A 16,343-nucleotide genomic window follows, 5' to 3' on the forward strand; every position below is an offset into this window, starting at 1 on the left:
GAAAAATAAATAACTACATACATGTATTTTTAAGTAGTTCTAAACCACCGGGATTCTACCGGCACCTTACGTGACCTTCGCACCTTACTACCCCGGCAGTCCGGGGCACGGCGCAAATCCGATTTGCGGCGGCGGAGCGCTCGGGCTGTACAATCGGTCATTGTTCGACCCGGACCGGTCCCGCGTCCCGCTCCGCCACTGCCACCCGGAGCGGGACGCAAGACTGGGGAGGCTGGGGGGTCTTCCCGCATCGGATCAGCCGCCGGTACCACAGTTTAACGGGACAGCCGCCTGCCCCATCCCTCGCTCCGGCGGCACTGCGACCCGGGCGCGGGCGGCAGCCGCAGCGAGGGAGGGAGCGGACGGGGAGGGAGGGAGGGAAAGAGCGAGGGAGGGAGGCGGCGTCTCCTTTAAAAGCCGTGCGGGGCCGCAGCCCGCTCCCACAGGGCGGCTGTGATTGGCGCGGGCCCCCGAGCCTCCGGGGTCGTGACATCGCCGCGCAACAAAAAGCCCCGGCGGCGGCGGCGGGCGGCCACCCCCGGCCATGGTGCAGTGCTGGGCCGGCGGGGATCCCGGCGCGGTGTCCTAGCGCGGCTGCTCCACGCGGGACGGCGGCGGGCGGCTCCCTGCCCCCCACCCCCTTTTTTTTTTCCTCTGTTATTTACCCTCCTCCCTCCTTTTTCCTTTCTTTTTTAAGGGAGTGGAGACTAGTCAAGCTTCATCTTGATGTTACAGTGGGAGTCTCGGTAAATGTCCATCTGTTTGATGAGCGAGATGCAAAGGACATTTTTGAAAAGGAGCCTTTTAACTCCATAGGCACGTAGGGACCCATTCACGGACAGGCACACACACGCGAGGAGGAGGAGAAAGAAGAAGAAAAAGAAGAAGAAGCAACTTCACGATCGCTGCTTTTAAAAAGGAGAAGCCTTTTCCCTGCCTGTGACTTGCCTTCTACCTCCTCAACCAGCTGCTGAAAGTTTGTTTCCGAGGCGGACTGCATTTCAGGGAACTTCTATTTTCTGCTCGGCAGCTGTAGAGGAGCAGCAGCGAAGTTTGGAGTAACACCAAGTGATGCGGGAAAAACACCCCGAGAGCAGAACACCCTCCTGCAGACACAACCCCTGCTGCTGCACACAGGTATAGCTCCGGCGGTCGCAGATCCGCTGAAAGCCTTCTCCGTAGGATGACTCCGTGGGCCACGGCGGAGGTGCTAGCGCTCTGGAAGAGAGAGGGGGGACGGGACACTAATCATAACTATTATTACTATTATAATAATCCAGCCCAGAGTTTCACGGGGGAGAATGTCATCCTGTGGGTTTGGCTAAGGACGTAGCAGGATATGTATTTTTCTCCTTCCTCTTCTTCCACTCCGCTGAGGGAAAACCGTCCTCCTTTTCCCTCCGCTGGGGAAGCCGCTGCCGCGCCGCAGGGGAAGCGGAGCCGGCCCCGAGCCCCCGCGGCTCGACTCGGCAGGGTGTGTGTGGGGAATCCCGGGGGTCGGGACGGGAGTGCAGCGGGTAGTTGGTTTTGCTGTGCAGCCTCCCCTTCCATTGCCAGCAGAGCAGTGCCAGCCGCGGCGGCGGGAGGCCCGGCCCGGCGCACACCTGCGCCCCGGCCCCAGCGGTGCCCCTGGCCACGTCCCCTCCTCCCCTTCACCTCTTCGCTCCTTTGTTGCGGAGCGCCTCGCTCCTTTGATCTCCTGCCACGGGGATTTCGGTGCCGCCGCGCACCTGAAGCCGCCCCTCGAGGGCTCCGCCGGCGCGTCCGCGGCGGGGCTCCGCCGGCCATGGCCCGGCGCCGGGGTGAGTCCCACCGGCGGACCATCCCCGCCGGTACCCCCCCTCCCCCGGCGCGGTGTCCGCGCTGACTGGCTCCCATCGCCTCCTCCTCCTCCTCCGCGCAGGTTGATCATGGTTGCCGTGACCCGCTCGCTCCTGGCGCTGCTGCTGTACCAGGCGCTGCTGGGCGGCGCGGCCGGGCTCATGCCGGAGGTGGGTCGGCGGCGCTTCAGCGAGCCGGGCCGCGCCGCCTCGGCCGCGCAGCGCCCCGAGGACCTGCTCAGCGAGTTCGAGCTGCGCCTGCTCCACATGTTCGGGCTGAAGCGGCGGCCCAGCCCCGGCAAGGACGTCGTCATCCCGCCCTACATGCTGGACCTCTACCGCCTGCACGCGGGGCAGCAGCTGGGACAGCCGGCGGCGCTGGGCTTCCCGCTGGAGCGGGCGGCCAGCCGCGCCAACACCGTCCGCAGCTTCCACCACGAAGGTACGGGGGGGCGGGGGCTCCGCGGGCTGCGGGAGCGGAGGGGAGGGCAGGACCGGAGGAGGAGCGGGGGGCGGATTCCTCCCGCCGGTACCGCGGGGTTCGCGCAGTGCGGCTCCTGGCCGGGTGAGCTGCCCGACGGGCTCTGCTGAGGAGCTCTTGCTCTGCCAACTCCCTTTTCCGCACCCTCCGTCCTCGGGGGTGCTCCCGGTTTATTGGCTTTTCCCGCTAAGCCGGCGCGACTCCGCGTTAAGCGTTCCTGCAGATCGCTGCTCTCCTGCGAGGCTAGAAAGCGGGGGAGGCTCCTTAATGCGTGGCTGAGCCGGGCCGCGGCGGAGGTTTCTAATCCTTATCTAATCCCCGTGAGAGATCAACGAGACAATCAATCGCGACTTCCTCGGGGGCTGCCGTCGAGGAGCCCTGCAGCCAGACCCACCTGGGCTCGCAGTGCCCAGGCTGCCCGAAGCCCCGCGACCGCGTTTGGCTCTCACCTGCGAGGCTTCCAGCAGCAGCTCTGCGGCACCTCCTCGCCTGCAGCCCCCGAGGCAGTCGATTCTCTGCGACGGACCCTCACTCAGCAGCTGGGGGCTTTTGCCGGCTCCCGTAGCGCCTATGGCATTACCCAGGCCCGTGGAGCCGGTGGGGCGCGTGTCGCTCACGTGCTTTTTTTGGGAAACACTTCCCCAGGTTGTAATTGCTCCTGGCTGCTGCTCTCCGGTGCTGCGATGCAGTGGCCCCGCTGCAAAAGCAATGAAAACTCCGTTTCCTCCTGCGTTTAGAGTGAAACTGTGTCAAGAAAACATATTAATTAGTTTTTAATTTTCTAAAAGGAGGTGGGTGTGCTGTTTAGTGGAGAGCCTTATCGCGAGGAAGATGAATGGTGAAGTCTAACCTCTCCTCATCCACGTTTCCCTACATGGAAAGTAACCACCTGGCAGTTAATGGGGAAAAGCCAGTCTGTGGGTCATTCATGTTAAACCCAAGGATTGTGAGCAAGGGGCTGAATGAGAGAGGAGCTGAAAGGGCAAAACTGCTAAGGTTTTAGCAGATGTAAAAATCTGCAGTTTGAAGTAGTCATACACTTACAGCAAAAGCTGATTTTGTTAGAAAATCAATGTTATAATTTTTCCAACACTTGGAAGAACATCAGTGTAACTCCCATTTTTCACTGAGTTTTCACTGCATTGGTGACTTCTTGAAAGAAGAAGTTTGTCTTGTGATCATACAAAATATCTACATATTAGCAAATACTGGTCTGTTCCTGAAATACAATAAAGCTGAGCCTTACCTTATGCAAAAATTTGTACTGGGGAATGGTTACACAACTAAGAATTGCTAACAGCAGTTATGGCTCCTCCTTAGAAAGGGATTTTTTCCCCCCCTTCAGTATGTTTAGCACCAAAATTAAAAACTATGAGAGGGTTTTATTTTGGGAAATATTTCTAAGTTCTTCAATGTTTGTAGCAACAATGTACTTCTTAGCAACCCTAGGTATACTGTACTCCCTCTGAAGCTCCATTCAGTTATTACTCAAAGGTGGGAACAGTCTGGGGTGTAGTGATTCCTTGAATGTTCAGTTTTGGTGGTTTAAAAACTTCTTGTTTGGAGGTGACTTTGTTTCATTATCTCTTTAACATCCACCCCTATTTTAGCAGTTGAATCTTCCTGCTGTTCTGCATGGCTCTTTTGGGTTAATACTGGGGTGTGCTTCATAAAGTACCGTTATGGATGTTGAATTCACAGTCTCTAATTAAAGATGCAAAAATCCATACATTAAGATTTGTAAGTCACCTAAATTGCAGAGTAGTGGTTTTCAGAATGGAGTTTAAGGGATTGATGTTAGAGCCGTATTCTCAGAGAAAGCAGAACTGCAATAGTTACCCAAAGTCCTCCACCAGTTTTAATGATTCCCCAGTAACTGCAGTGCTTGAGTTTTTGCATTCATGAAATTGAATTTCGTATTAATGCTGTGTATTTCTTGCTTCTAATGATAACTGCCTGGAAGGCAAAGACCACCACTGTCCAATCCAAAGGCATAACAATGAATGAAGCATTTTAAACTTCATTCTATACAGGCTTGCATAAACAAAATAACAAGGGAAGACAGTATTTTCTGCCTGAAAGGTCTTGTGTTTCACACGTGGTAGCTGTCATTTGAAAGTTGCCAGCAGTAGACAGTCTTAAGGGCTTGGTTGCTTGTCTCAGTTTCTGATTTTTTCCTTTTTTCTCTCTCTCTTTTTTTTTTTCTTTTTTTTTTTTTTAAATTTTATTTTCACTGTTTGATCAAACTAGAAGTTTTAGAAGAACTGCCAGAAACAAGTGGGAAAACAGCACGGCGTTTCTTTTTTAATTTAACTTCCATCCCTAATGAGGAGTCTATCACCTCAGCTGAACTCCAGATTTTTCGAAAGCAGGTGCACGGAGCCTTTGAGAACAACAGCAGCTATGACCACCGTATTAATATTTATGAAATTATAAAGCCAGCTACAGCCACCTCTAAGGACCCTGTCACAAGACTTTTGGACACCAGGTTGGTGCATCATAATGCAAGTAAATGGGAAAGTTTTGATGTAACACCAGCTGTTTTGAGGTGGATTGCACATGGACAACCTAATCATGGGTTTGTGGTAGAGGTGGTTCACTTGGACAAAGAGAACAGTGCCTCCAAGAGGCACGTTAGGATTAGCAGGTCTTTACATCAGGATGAAGATAGCTGGTCTCAGCTGAGGCCATTGTTAGTGACGTTTGGGCATGATGGCAAGGGACACCCGCTCCATAAAAGAGAAAAGCGTCAAGCAAAACACAAACAGCGTAAACGCCACAAATACAGTTGCAAAAGGCATCCGTTATATGTGGACTTCAATGATGTGGGGTGGAATGACTGGATTGTTGCCCCGCCAGGGTATAGTGCCTTTTACTGCCATGGGGAATGTCCTTTTCCACTGGCAGATCATCTAAACTCAACAAACCATGCCATTGTTCAGACTTTGGTCAATTCAGTAAATTCCAAAATCCCCAAGGCTTGCTGTGTGCCGACAGAACTGAGTGCTATTTCCATGCTCTACCTTGATGAAAATGAAAAAGTTGTATTAAAGAACTATCAAGATATGGTTGTGGAGGGTTGTGGGTGCCGCTAATGCAGCAAATACATTAGACAAATGCAAAAAAAAAAATAGCTGACACTTTAATATTTCCCAATGAAGACTTTATTTATGTAATGAAATGGAAAGAAAAAAAACACAACTATTTTGAAAATATATTTATGTCTACAAAAAAGTTGGGAAAACAAATATTTTAATCAGAGAAATATTCCTTTAAAGATTTTAAATGCATTTTAGTTGTACATTTTATATGGGTTTAACCCCAGCACATGAAGTATAATGGTCAGATTCTTATTTTGTATTTATTTACTATTATAACCACTTTTTAGAAGAATAGCTAATTTGTATTTATATGTAATCAAAAAAGAAAAAAAATATAGGGTTTGTACATAATTTTCCAAAATTGTAGCTGTTTCAATTGTGTGTATTTAAGTTGAAAAGAATACATGGAAGGTTACTATGGCAAAGTGCATAGCACATTTGCTTTCTGCTGTGCTACTGCTAAGGTCACAAGTTCAAGTCCAGAAAAAAGTGGATAATCCACTCTGCTGACTTTCAAGATTATATTGTACAATTCTCAGGAATGCTGCAGGGTGGGCTGTCCAATCCGTGAGAGCTGGCATCCTCTTTAGGTGGAACATTTGGATAAGAACCAGACGTTGCTGATGTAGTGTAAATACTGCTATTCCCAACTAATTTGCAGTCTGAATATAAGGGCCAATAGAAATCCTATTGGAGGTGAGGGTGGGGGAAGACTGAATCCTTTCTAGACCTACAGAAAAGTGAATGTTTGATGTTTCCTTTAAAAGCCCTTCCTTTAAAAGGCCTGGCCAAATATAAAATAATAAAAACTAAAATGTCTTTTTTTTTTTTTTTGGTGATTATCTATGCTAAAGAGGAATACTTACCTAATTTGTACCAGCCCTTGTCTTTAACTGTTGGAAAAGCCTTGCATACTTCCTCACCTCAGATGAGAGCTCATTTCTGTGGAGTGCTACAGTGAAATTAATCTGTAATTTTTGCCCTACATACAGCTGTTGTCATATGCAGCATCTTCTCTAACCTCTGCTGATGGTTTTGCTATTTGGCAGATTAGCCTCTCTTCATTTCCAGGGTTTTGTGTTTGAAACTTTTTTTTTCCTTCCCAAATGTTTTAATCTATTTTGGATAATAAATTATAGAATTCTGATATTTTTTTCTGAGGAGTCCAGTCTATAAGAAAAAGTGGTTCACTTGTGCAGTCATTGCAAGAACAGCTTGTGCTTGCATTATCTTACTGTTTTTTAAATTCTTCATGTAGGGGACAAAAGTGTAATTTGCTGTTGGCAAACACAGCATTAAAGCTGCTACTGATTGTGCCTGTTGTGTGTTCCATGTCTGGTCTGGCAGGCAGGTCCTGGGGTGAGCAGGCAGAGCCTGGGGGGTGTTGTGTGAAAGTTGTGCTGAAATAGGAAAGCAAGAATGGAGCTTAAATGGACTTCTTGGTCATCCCCTTGAGCTCTGTTGTGGGTCCAGTTCTGGATTTGGTGAACTGGAGCAACGCGTCCTAAAGGTGTGTGTACAGTGGGCCCTTTAGGGACCTCTCTAAGTCAGCTGTGGAATCTCTGATTTGGGCCTCCTACCAGCCTGAAGTTTTGTTAACAAACCCCTCTTCTTTCTTCTGGCCCTCCTCAAACTCCTTTTTTTTACCAGAATCATCTGGGTTGCAGCAAAGGTACTAACTAGATGGGTTGATCAGAAAGGCTAACTTGATGATGTCTTACAAGTCTCCTTGTAGAGCAGCTCTTTACTGCTATTCATCACAAAAAGCAGTGGGTACAGAAGGCAGGAGACAAAAACTAATTACCTGTTGGCTGCCTCCTTTATTTTTTTCTTGTGAGCTTAAAAATATCTTGGGCTGTAAGGTTCTGTGGAGAGATAAAACTGATGTATTTTTTTGTACCAGCAGTATTTTTAACAGCTGTCAGAGAACAATCCACCACTCTGCAGTTGGGCTCTGCTTATTTTCAGGAGGTAGCTAATGTTGGCAATACTGATAATACATAGCCTATGGGTTGGCTGAGTGGACAATCTCCAGGTGCTTTTTCAGCAGACTGGTGCTGTTTTGGTGGCTGTTTTGGTTTGTAGGGGTGAAGCGTCACGTATGTAGGAGTTTATTTTGCCTTTTGCTTTGCTTGCTTTCCTGGTGCTGGATGAGTTTGTGGCTGTTGCTTTGACAAGGTTGTCAGTGCTGGAGTGGAGGTTCAGCGAGGATTTGGTGTTTGTGGTGTGTGATTGTGCAGTCAAGTCACAGCTGTGTTACTGTACTGTAAAACCTAAGCTTGCTAAAGCTGAAAAGTGCTGAAAATTTAATGATAAGATAAAAGGTGTGATCCCAAACCTGTGAAATCAGTAAAGAGCCCACAGCACTTCTAACCAGGCCCTCAGCTCCAGTGTTGCGAGGCTGGAGTCTCACAGCTCCTTCATGTGTAATGAGACTGGTGTGGTGACTGGAGTGGTGACTGCTTCTCTTCTTCTGTAAGGCATGAGAACACATTGATGCTAATCTTGTTGCCAAAAAAATGGCTACAGCACTTGTCTGTGCATGAGCAGGAGCTGGCTCATGGCATGGTGCCACATTCCTTGCACAGGCAAACCTCCTGGTGCTTGACAAGAAATTGCATCCTTAGTAAAGTATAGTGGGAGGCCAATGTATCATTGCAAACTTATTAAGACCCACTCTTGTAAGCATTTCTGTAACTGCTTAGTGTTAGCCACAGAGTCATCAGTTCCATGCTGATTTTGAGGAGGAAATATGCATGTGTCAAGCTCAGCACATCAGTAAATTTCTGCAGAATTATTTTTGTAATGTACCTTTAAATTCTTAACCATAACCTCACTCTCTAGGTTGGAGACTTGAGAGAGCTGCACTAAAGACTTTGTTTAGGGCTTAAAGTAAAAGAAACAGAGCAAACTTTCACAGATGAGTAGTAGGAAGTTCTAGAGATCAGTTGGGTTCCTGAGTTCTTTTAGATAGGGTTGATGATCAGAGAGCCTTTCTGAAATGTTTAGTCTTTCTGGCATCTGTTCAAAGTATGGTAATGACTGCTAAATAATGCTAAATACTAAGGGTATGCTGTTACCACAGCACACTAGTACTTATTCTAGTTCTTTAGTACTTACTAGTGTTATAGTAGTCTACAAGGAGAAATGAGGTTTTTTTCCTCTTACTAGGAGAAAAAGCGAGATTTTGAAGGCAGAGCTGCCTTTGTTACCCAATAGCTCCTAAACATTTTTCTTCTAGGCACTTATAGAATCGATATAGGCAGAGATTGTGAAAGATAATGTCACCCTTTGTGCATTTCAGATAAGCATCTCTCTAAACACAAATGTGATCAGCATGTCTCCTTGTCCTTTTGAGACTCAGTAGCAGCTTTGTCAAGTGGCTTGATAATTTTTGCGCAAAATTCAGTTGGACTTCTGAGGTCAGCAGCATGTAGAGGAGGATCTTCAGTTGAGGTAAGCTCTCCCGAGAGCATTGGCCATTCCCACTGAGCAGGGGCTGCTGTGCTGGGCTCCCCTGGGCTCACCACAGCCAGATGTGGACTCCTTCCCTGACTGTACAGGGTTTGGGTGGCCACATCCCTGCTCCCCCCTCCAGGCAGGTGAGGTCTCACACAAGAGGAACGTGATTTGTTGTACTCTCAACTTTGGAGGAGGAGCTCATCCACACTGCGTTTATGTTAGACTCACTTTGCTACACTATTAGAAGAATACCATTATGGAGCTATTTTATTGTATGGTTATTCCTAAATTGTTGATTTTTGGGGAATTTTTTTTATTGATTTCAGGAGGCAGCTAATGGCCATATGGCAGCTTGATGTTAATGTTTTATGAAGATCGGGAAACAAAAGTTTATGAAACAAAAGCTTTTGTATAGTAACTGCAGAGTCTCAAGAACTGTTTTATACTTCCTGACAGTGCAGGTCTGGCTTAATGGTTTGTTTTTATTGCTTAAGAGTGTAAACCTTTCTTTAGCCGATGTGTGGAAATTATATCCTCATCCTGCATTACGCATTTCTCATTGCTCATTACTCATTCCTGCTTTCATTGCTGCCATCTGTAATCAGAGCTTTACTGTTTCAACTGCATGCAAAATGCTCCTATCCTTTGCACAGTAAGATACTTTTCCTTAGCACTCACCCACCCTTTCAGAAAAAGAAAAAGGTGGGGGCAAAGGGAAGGGGGGGAAGGGGGAGGAAAAACCTACTCTGTCTATATTGTTTTTGTCTGTTTTGGGTGTAGTCTGTGTTAGATTTTGGTTGCTAGATGGTTTCTGTAGTAACAAGTGGAGTAAAAGCCAAGCCTGAAAAGGCACTTTTAAAGGTGCCATATCTTGTCTGAAGTATTATTTATCTAATTATGGATGTGGAATGTTTAGTTTCTCCTCCATATCAAGGCAACCCCTTTTGGTAGGGCAGACTGCTGTTATGAGAACTTGATATGTTGTGGTCTTACAACAGAAGAATCACAAATCTTGTTCCCAGGTGACTTACGCTGCTGAAAATAACAAAAAGCCAAAGGCATTAAAATGCATTTTGAAAGATTGTTAGAGGCACAAACCACTTTGTTTTTCATAGGAAAGGAAGGTTCAGAAAGGACATGTGGACTGTACATGTTACGGCAGTAAGGAGGGTGTTGGACACAAGCAACCATGGTTGGTTTTATTAGACTACTGTGTACAAGGAAAAAATCCCAGCTGCTTCAGAATACAACTTTGCTGTAGTCCAATTTTTTTTTGTTTATTTTTCCAAAGAGGTTTTGCAGGTGTGTGAGAACGTAGACACACACGGTTACTACTTTTGCCTTGCTTGGGCACAAAAAATAGTCTAAAAGTATTTTAAGAGTGCTACTTTCCTGTCTCTCTAGTGCTAATCCTTCATCACCTGCATTCCTGACAGCCTTGCCTGCAACAAGCAGTAATGGTTTCCTGAGGTGGAGTTTCCTTTCTTTTTGGAATCTTGTCACCTGTCAGTGCCCTCCAGGGTTTAGCAACCTTCTGTTCGTGAGCCTTGTGAAATGGAAACTTGGAAAAGCAGGTACACTGGGTTTGCCCTGGTTCAGTGTCCTTTGCAGAGACAAGTTGGTTCCAGCCTTCAGAAGGAATCTTAGTTTGGGAAGGGTCTGAAGGTTTGCGCCCACTGGGTGCAGCAGGAGACAACCCATAACAGCAGGGCCTGTGTTTATAACTCACCAGAAGTCTGAGGGCCAGAGCTCATTTACATCTGTATTTCCATAGTGCTGTGAAGGCACTCAGCTGGAATACCTGCCTGGGCTTGTGTTGCCTGAGAGAGAGGAACAGAGGCTGAACAGGGAATTTGCAGTGGGCAGCCTGCTTCTCACCAGGAGAGGTGGGTTTGCTCTTAACAGTTGGTTCTTGCAGGAGTTTCTGCAAAATGTCCTTGGCTGCCTCCACAGAGATTAGAACAGAGCCCCTGGGTGAGGTCTGGGTGAAGCAGATCAGTGTGGGTTTAGTTTGAAAAAAGTCAGGGGTTTTAATCAGGGAAGTAGGGAAGGACCCTGGAGGCTTTTGAAGCTGGAAGTGTTAAAAGCTTCTAAGGGGACTGCAGGTAGAGAGATCAGAGCAGCAAACTGATAACATTTATGAAAGTTCAGTTTCCCACAACAGCTGGACTGTGGAAGATTTACAATTTAATGAGGCTGATAATCCCATTAGAGATTAAATTAAGAAGGTTTTTCTGGGAGATCACCAAGAAAATATTGAGTATTGTACTGTGGCTTGGCTCGTAATGCCAAGGCAGTGGAGCACTGACATATACTTCTTGCAATGCAGGACACTGTTTCATTCCATGTGTCTCATTAAAACAAAACCTTCAACTCCAGCAGTTTCACTACAAACAGCAGCAAATTAGTACTATTATTTATTACTACTACTATTGCTATCATCATCATCATCATCTTCTTGGAAACAATATGCAGATTAAAAGATGGAAATATCAACCAGATCTGCAAATCAGCACAGCTCTACTGAGTTGGTTCTCAGACAATCCAGTCCTTTTTGTTAAAGCAAATCCTCAGAAGGCAGGGTGACCACGTATAAAAAATAATGTATTAAAGGTAACAATTGACATAATTCCTGTAGCTTGAACTTGCACAAACCACTTTTTTATGGCATCCTACACACCTTAGCGATGGGAAAGTGTTTTATGGAATAATGACTCTGTAACCACAGACTTCAAAAGTATAGAATGTCTGTGGCATGATGGAAATAGCTGTTTCCACATCAATAATATACTTACAGGCATATTGAGGCTTAATTGCAAGGCCAGTGGTTATGGGAGGAGGGAGGGGGAAGGGCTATCTGCCTGTGGCTGCCTCTGCTTTACAGCCAGAAACAAAGATTTTGTTCATGATAAACTTGACTTTTGCATTTTTTCTCATGAGTTACTGATAACTCCATATGGGATTTTGTAGACCAAAGAAGTTACTGACTCCTTAGGAATTAGGAAGAGAGACAGGGTTTGTATGATTTCTTATACGCATCATTCTGGCTGTTGTGTTAAATTATTCTATTTTAAGGGCAATTCTAACACAACTTTTTCTCCTGCTTGCATTTTCTCTCTTCTTTTGAATGAAAAAACCTTTTACTTAAAAGCAATCTCTCAGTTTGATCCCAGCTTTTTTGGTCCATTTTCATGAAGAATCCTGATTTTCTAGTTGACACATAATGGTAGAATGAAGGCAGCTTTGATGTCACAATCTGTTGCTATTGGACCAAGTCTTAATGCACGCAGAATATGTTTTCCTAGCCCTGGCATTGTAAATGGAAATGGGCTTAATAGGTTTAAGTGACAAAATGAATAGTTTTGTTCTGCAAAACCCTGGTATTATTGTAACTCTTTTATTCCTGTTGTTCAAATGACAAATATGTTGTCATTTTACTGCTTTCAGCGTACAGACTGACAGCAGGGGTGCTTTAAAGTTTCCCTTGCTGGAAACTCATGAGGATACCATGGAGCCTGAGATTCTTAAAATTTCTCCATGTTCTTTGGGGAGAGACCTCAGAATGGCACCTTGAGACTCAAAGATCAGAAGGAAATGGAATTGAAGTTCTCCTTTGCTTAACCACCAGTACTTTTAAAGTCCATCAACATTTTTGGTTGTTTAGGATTAGCAGTAGCCCATGTTCTCTAGATGTTATTACTGAGGGGAGGATCAAAGACTAATTATTTCGTATTTCCTGGTCTGGTGATTATATTTTTTTCCTTTTGTGTTATTTTTTGTTTTAGACATAGTTAACTACTTCTTGACGCGCTGGGCAAAGAAGTCTCCCAGGTTTGCAGATGAAAAGATTTTCGTCTTTGAAAATATAACCCAAATGTACCCTAGAGGGCAGAGTCATTTAGAGAGAGCTCCTGCACACCTGCCGGGTTACTGGTTCGTGCCCACTGCCAGTTCCTTGGAGAGAGGGATCAAACCCTGGGAAAATGGTGTTGGGTGTGTGGGTGGAGCCTCCTGGCTTTTGTGAGCAGCAAAAGGTGGAGAAAGTGGTCTGTGACTCTCCTGTGTGCAAGTTCTAAGAAAAATAAACAAACCCAACCAACAGAAATCAATTAAAAAAAAAAATCAGTACTTTGCAAACAGCTCCTGCAAACAGCAGGCCATGCTGCTGGCCAGTAGCTGTTGCAGCTCGGGGCTGCTGCAGGGTCTGACGCTATTTTTGAGGATTGCATTTAATTTTCAAATAGAAGCAGCTTAGCTTTTGTTTCATAGCAAAGAAAATAAACATGGTGTTGCCCTTTGCAAGACCTTTCTCTTCTTGAGACCTGAGCCAGTCAGTAGTTACTTCCTACTTTCCCATCTAAGTGGTGAGCAAGGTTTGTTGTCAGGCCTTTCTCTGTGAGCCTGAGTGTCTGGGAAGGTCTTTGCAGCTCCTCTCCTGTGTGAATACTTCCTTCAGGGTTTCATGCTCTGTTCCTCTCGTCTTTACCTCATTCATCTGCGGGGAGGAGAGGGGGAAAAAAAGACAGTCAAGTACTGGGCCACTTCAAAGAGTGTGCCTTTACCAAGCTTTGGTTCTTCTTTCTTCCCGGAACTCTCATTACATGATCCTGGTTTTCTGAGCCAATTGTTAGCCCAAGGCCAAATCCTTAACCTTGGGCTAGATAACAAAAGCACAGCTGAGGTGATCTTGACTCCTTTTAAAAGGCTGTCTACTCTTTGATGCACTCAGAATGAGACGCAAAATTAATTTCAGTTACAAAAGTTGTTCTTAGCATGGGAAATTAGCGACCTCCATGATAAAAAATCAGCATGTTAGGAGTGTGTGTGTGTGTGTGTGTGTGTGTATTTTATACTGATCTCTGTCTTCCATTGCATTCCACATCCTGGAGGGTGTTGGTGTGTCTGGGGAGAACCCAAGACCAAATGCTATCTGGGAGGTTTTGCTTCATGTCTGCATCCTGTTCCTACTGAGGCCTGAGGACTTTGTGCCAACGATAGGAATCAGCATTTGGAAAATGCAGCTTTCTGACTTGCGGCTCTAAATGTAGTTGGAGTGTATACTGAGGAGAAATGGAGATCAAGGTCTTCAATGGATATCAAAACTGGTTTGTGAAGTACAGCCCTCATCAAGGACCCCAGAGGCATGGGAAAGGCCAGTGGGTGTCATTCAGTGAAATGTCTGGCAGTGCTGCGTAGAATGGTTGTGGTGTGGAGGTCCCTCCAACAAGTCCTTTCTGAATTTTTCCTTTGGGATAAGACTCCTCCACCATATCCTGTACTGCTGACGTCTCTGTGCTACTCTGAATAACTTTAATGGTTTATTTTGTGCTGTAGTCTAGCAACCTGGATGGCAAGAAACAGCATCACTGGTGCTGGAGTGTCAAGTGGGTCACGAAAGGTAGTGGAATTCAGAGCAAGGGTGATATGTCTTCTGTGGGTAAAACTTAACAGGAAATGCTGCATAACAGTCAAATACCGCATCAGGAAAAAAGAGGAGTGTAGCAGTGGTGCCACCAGACTTAAGGACAGGAGAGACAGCAAACTACTCAGCTGTGGAGCTGGAGTTGGAAATGTCCCTTGCTGTCCCTCTGTGCTAATTCTCAAACAGTTCTTCCTGCCTCTTGAGTGTTTTGTAACGATATGTACCTTAAAGAATTTGGAGATGCCTAAACGCACTGCTGTTTATCCTGTAGGCTAGAGGTAGATAGCTCCATTATGTGGCATAATGACAGGTTTTCATCCCTTGGTAACCAGTTTGCATGAGGGCCAGGTCTGGCCAGTATTAAACTGGAAAGCAAAGATGGCTTTGTGATTAAGGTGCTGGAGGGGGACGCTGGAAATCTGGGTTCAAGTTGTGGGTCAGCCATAAACTGCCTGTGTGACCTTGAGCAATATAATTATTCTGAGACTTCAAAGGTATCCAAACAATTTGGACACCCATTTTCCAGTCATTTTAATTAACTGGGATGCTTTGAAATGCTCAGCTTTAATCTCTCTGTGCCTAGGATTCTCATTTGTAAACTCAGGATAATAATATTCCCTTGCTTATGAGGAGGATGTGTGCATTAGGGATTGGGAAGTGTGCAGCTGCTCGGAATGTGGCAGCTACAGAGCTTGTAAGCCTGGTGGGTGGGGGGGATATATTGAGGGGCTTAAATTCAGGCATGGGTGCTTTGTCCAGGACAAACAGTCCATTCCATGTGGGCTGGAACTGGGGGAGAGTTCCTTACTGTAATCTATTACATTCATTTTGGTTCATGGGTGATAAATACTACTGCAAGTAAACTGCACCCGAAATATTCACTGAGTAACAGCTCATTTCTTCAGGATTTCATTTTGTTCCATAACAAGATCTTGCTGTTTCTTTAGTATCCTGCCATTCTTTAATACAGAGCATTAAACTTTTACAAGACACAATGAGTAGTTACTAACATTTCCATTTCTGGACTTCATAACAAGCCATGCTCCCCGTTTAACATCACCTATGGTTCTGTCCCTTTGCCCACTGTTATGTGACTGTGTAATGAAAAGCCTGCAATGCACACAGGCAGAGGGAAGGGTTAAAAGAGCCAAGGGAGTCTTTAATTCCTTCATTTTCTGACTTTTGTGGGTTTAATGCACAATCTTAACATTCCATTAGTAAGTGGTTGCATTTTTTTCTTTTTAACCGAAGAGATTAAAGGTTACTTCAGATTTTGCATTTTTTTGCTACTCTTTAGTCATGTCAGTTTTGTGTGCTAGGCAGGCAGGAGGTGAAAATCTGTCCTCAGTGACCATTGATGCTGCTTCCAGAGCCCAGGGATGGATGTCTGGGAGTCCATAGGGGACTGCTGTCCCCTAAAGGATGTCTGCCAGGGTAGGGAAATATTTCCAAGCCCCTGGATCTTGGGTGCCTCACTGACCATCACCTAGTGAGTAAAGGGCTTTATAAACTGCTTGTAAAACCCTGAAGGGTTACATGCTGTCAGAACATCTGATCTTGCTCATTAGGAAATTAATCAATGCCAGTAGTAAATAGATGTTGAAATGAGATTTCAGATGGCTGCTGCTCTAAACAGCTTCCCCTGAATCAGTTGCATTGGTGACTTTGGTATGAATCAAAAGAGAGTCCTTCTCACTCCTCTGTCCACTGGCTTCTTATAATGACTGCTCTGTGGGCAAGAAAATCTGACTTTCCCACTTCTAGTTAGCACTGTGCTAGGCTAGCAATAGGAGGAACTTATTTATCATAACTAAGTCTCAAATCTGCCTGTCAAGATATGTTTTTCCCCTTGAAATCTGAGGTTCAAAGCAACCATGAACCGGAGCTCCTTTAATGTGCTTGTGGGGTAGGTGACCAGCTACTTCTCAGTTTTATTCTGTGTTCTGAGCATCCTGGATGTTGAACAGCAAATTTTGCTCTGAAATGTCACTGAAATAAGATAGTGAAAATTCTGGTTGTAGTTTTCACTGAAAACCGACAACCAACAGTTGTAAAGT

General features: G+C 45.6%; 1 protein-coding gene and 1 long non-coding RNA gene across 4 annotated transcripts in view; one reads left to right on the plus strand and one right to left on the minus strand.

Annotated features, from left to right (window-relative positions):
* Positions 1-876: 876 nt before the first annotated feature.
* Positions 877-2,035, minus strand: LOC146438831 (uncharacterized). Its single transcript, XR_014850505.1, has 2 exons — positions 1,953-2,035; positions 877-1,218 (listed from the first exon to the last, which is right to left on the minus strand). It is a non-coding gene; the product is annotated as an uncharacterized LOC146438831 (long non-coding RNA).
* BMP2 (bone morphogenetic protein 2) overlaps positions 999-16,343 on the plus strand; it is a 67,473-nt gene continuing 52,128 nt past the window's right edge. Inside the window, exons 1-4 of one of the 3 annotated variants that reach the window (XM_085053967.1) lie at positions 999-1,137; positions 1,904-2,262; positions 4,552-4,789; positions 8,707-9,529. In XM_085053967.1, coding sequence (XP_084910093.1) covers positions 1,911-2,262; positions 4,552-4,789; positions 8,707-8,710 — 594 coding nt within the window. In that variant the 5' untranslated portion in view covers positions 999-1,137; positions 1,904-1,910 and the 3' untranslated portion in view covers positions 8,711-9,529. Of the gene's footprint in view, positions 1,138-1,903; positions 2,263-4,551; positions 6,218-8,706; positions 9,530-16,343 lie in introns of those variants that run through there. The other 2 variants (XM_085053966.1, XM_085053964.1) reach the window with 2 other exon arrangements.

The sequence above is a fragment of the Lichenostomus cassidix genome, chromosome 3 (assembly GCF_008360975.1).
Source record: "Lichenostomus cassidix isolate B80296 chromosome 3, HeHo_3.0, whole genome shotgun sequence".
In the NCBI taxonomy this organism is placed as follows: Eukaryota; Metazoa; Chordata; class Aves; order Passeriformes; family Meliphagidae; genus Lichenostomus; species Lichenostomus cassidix.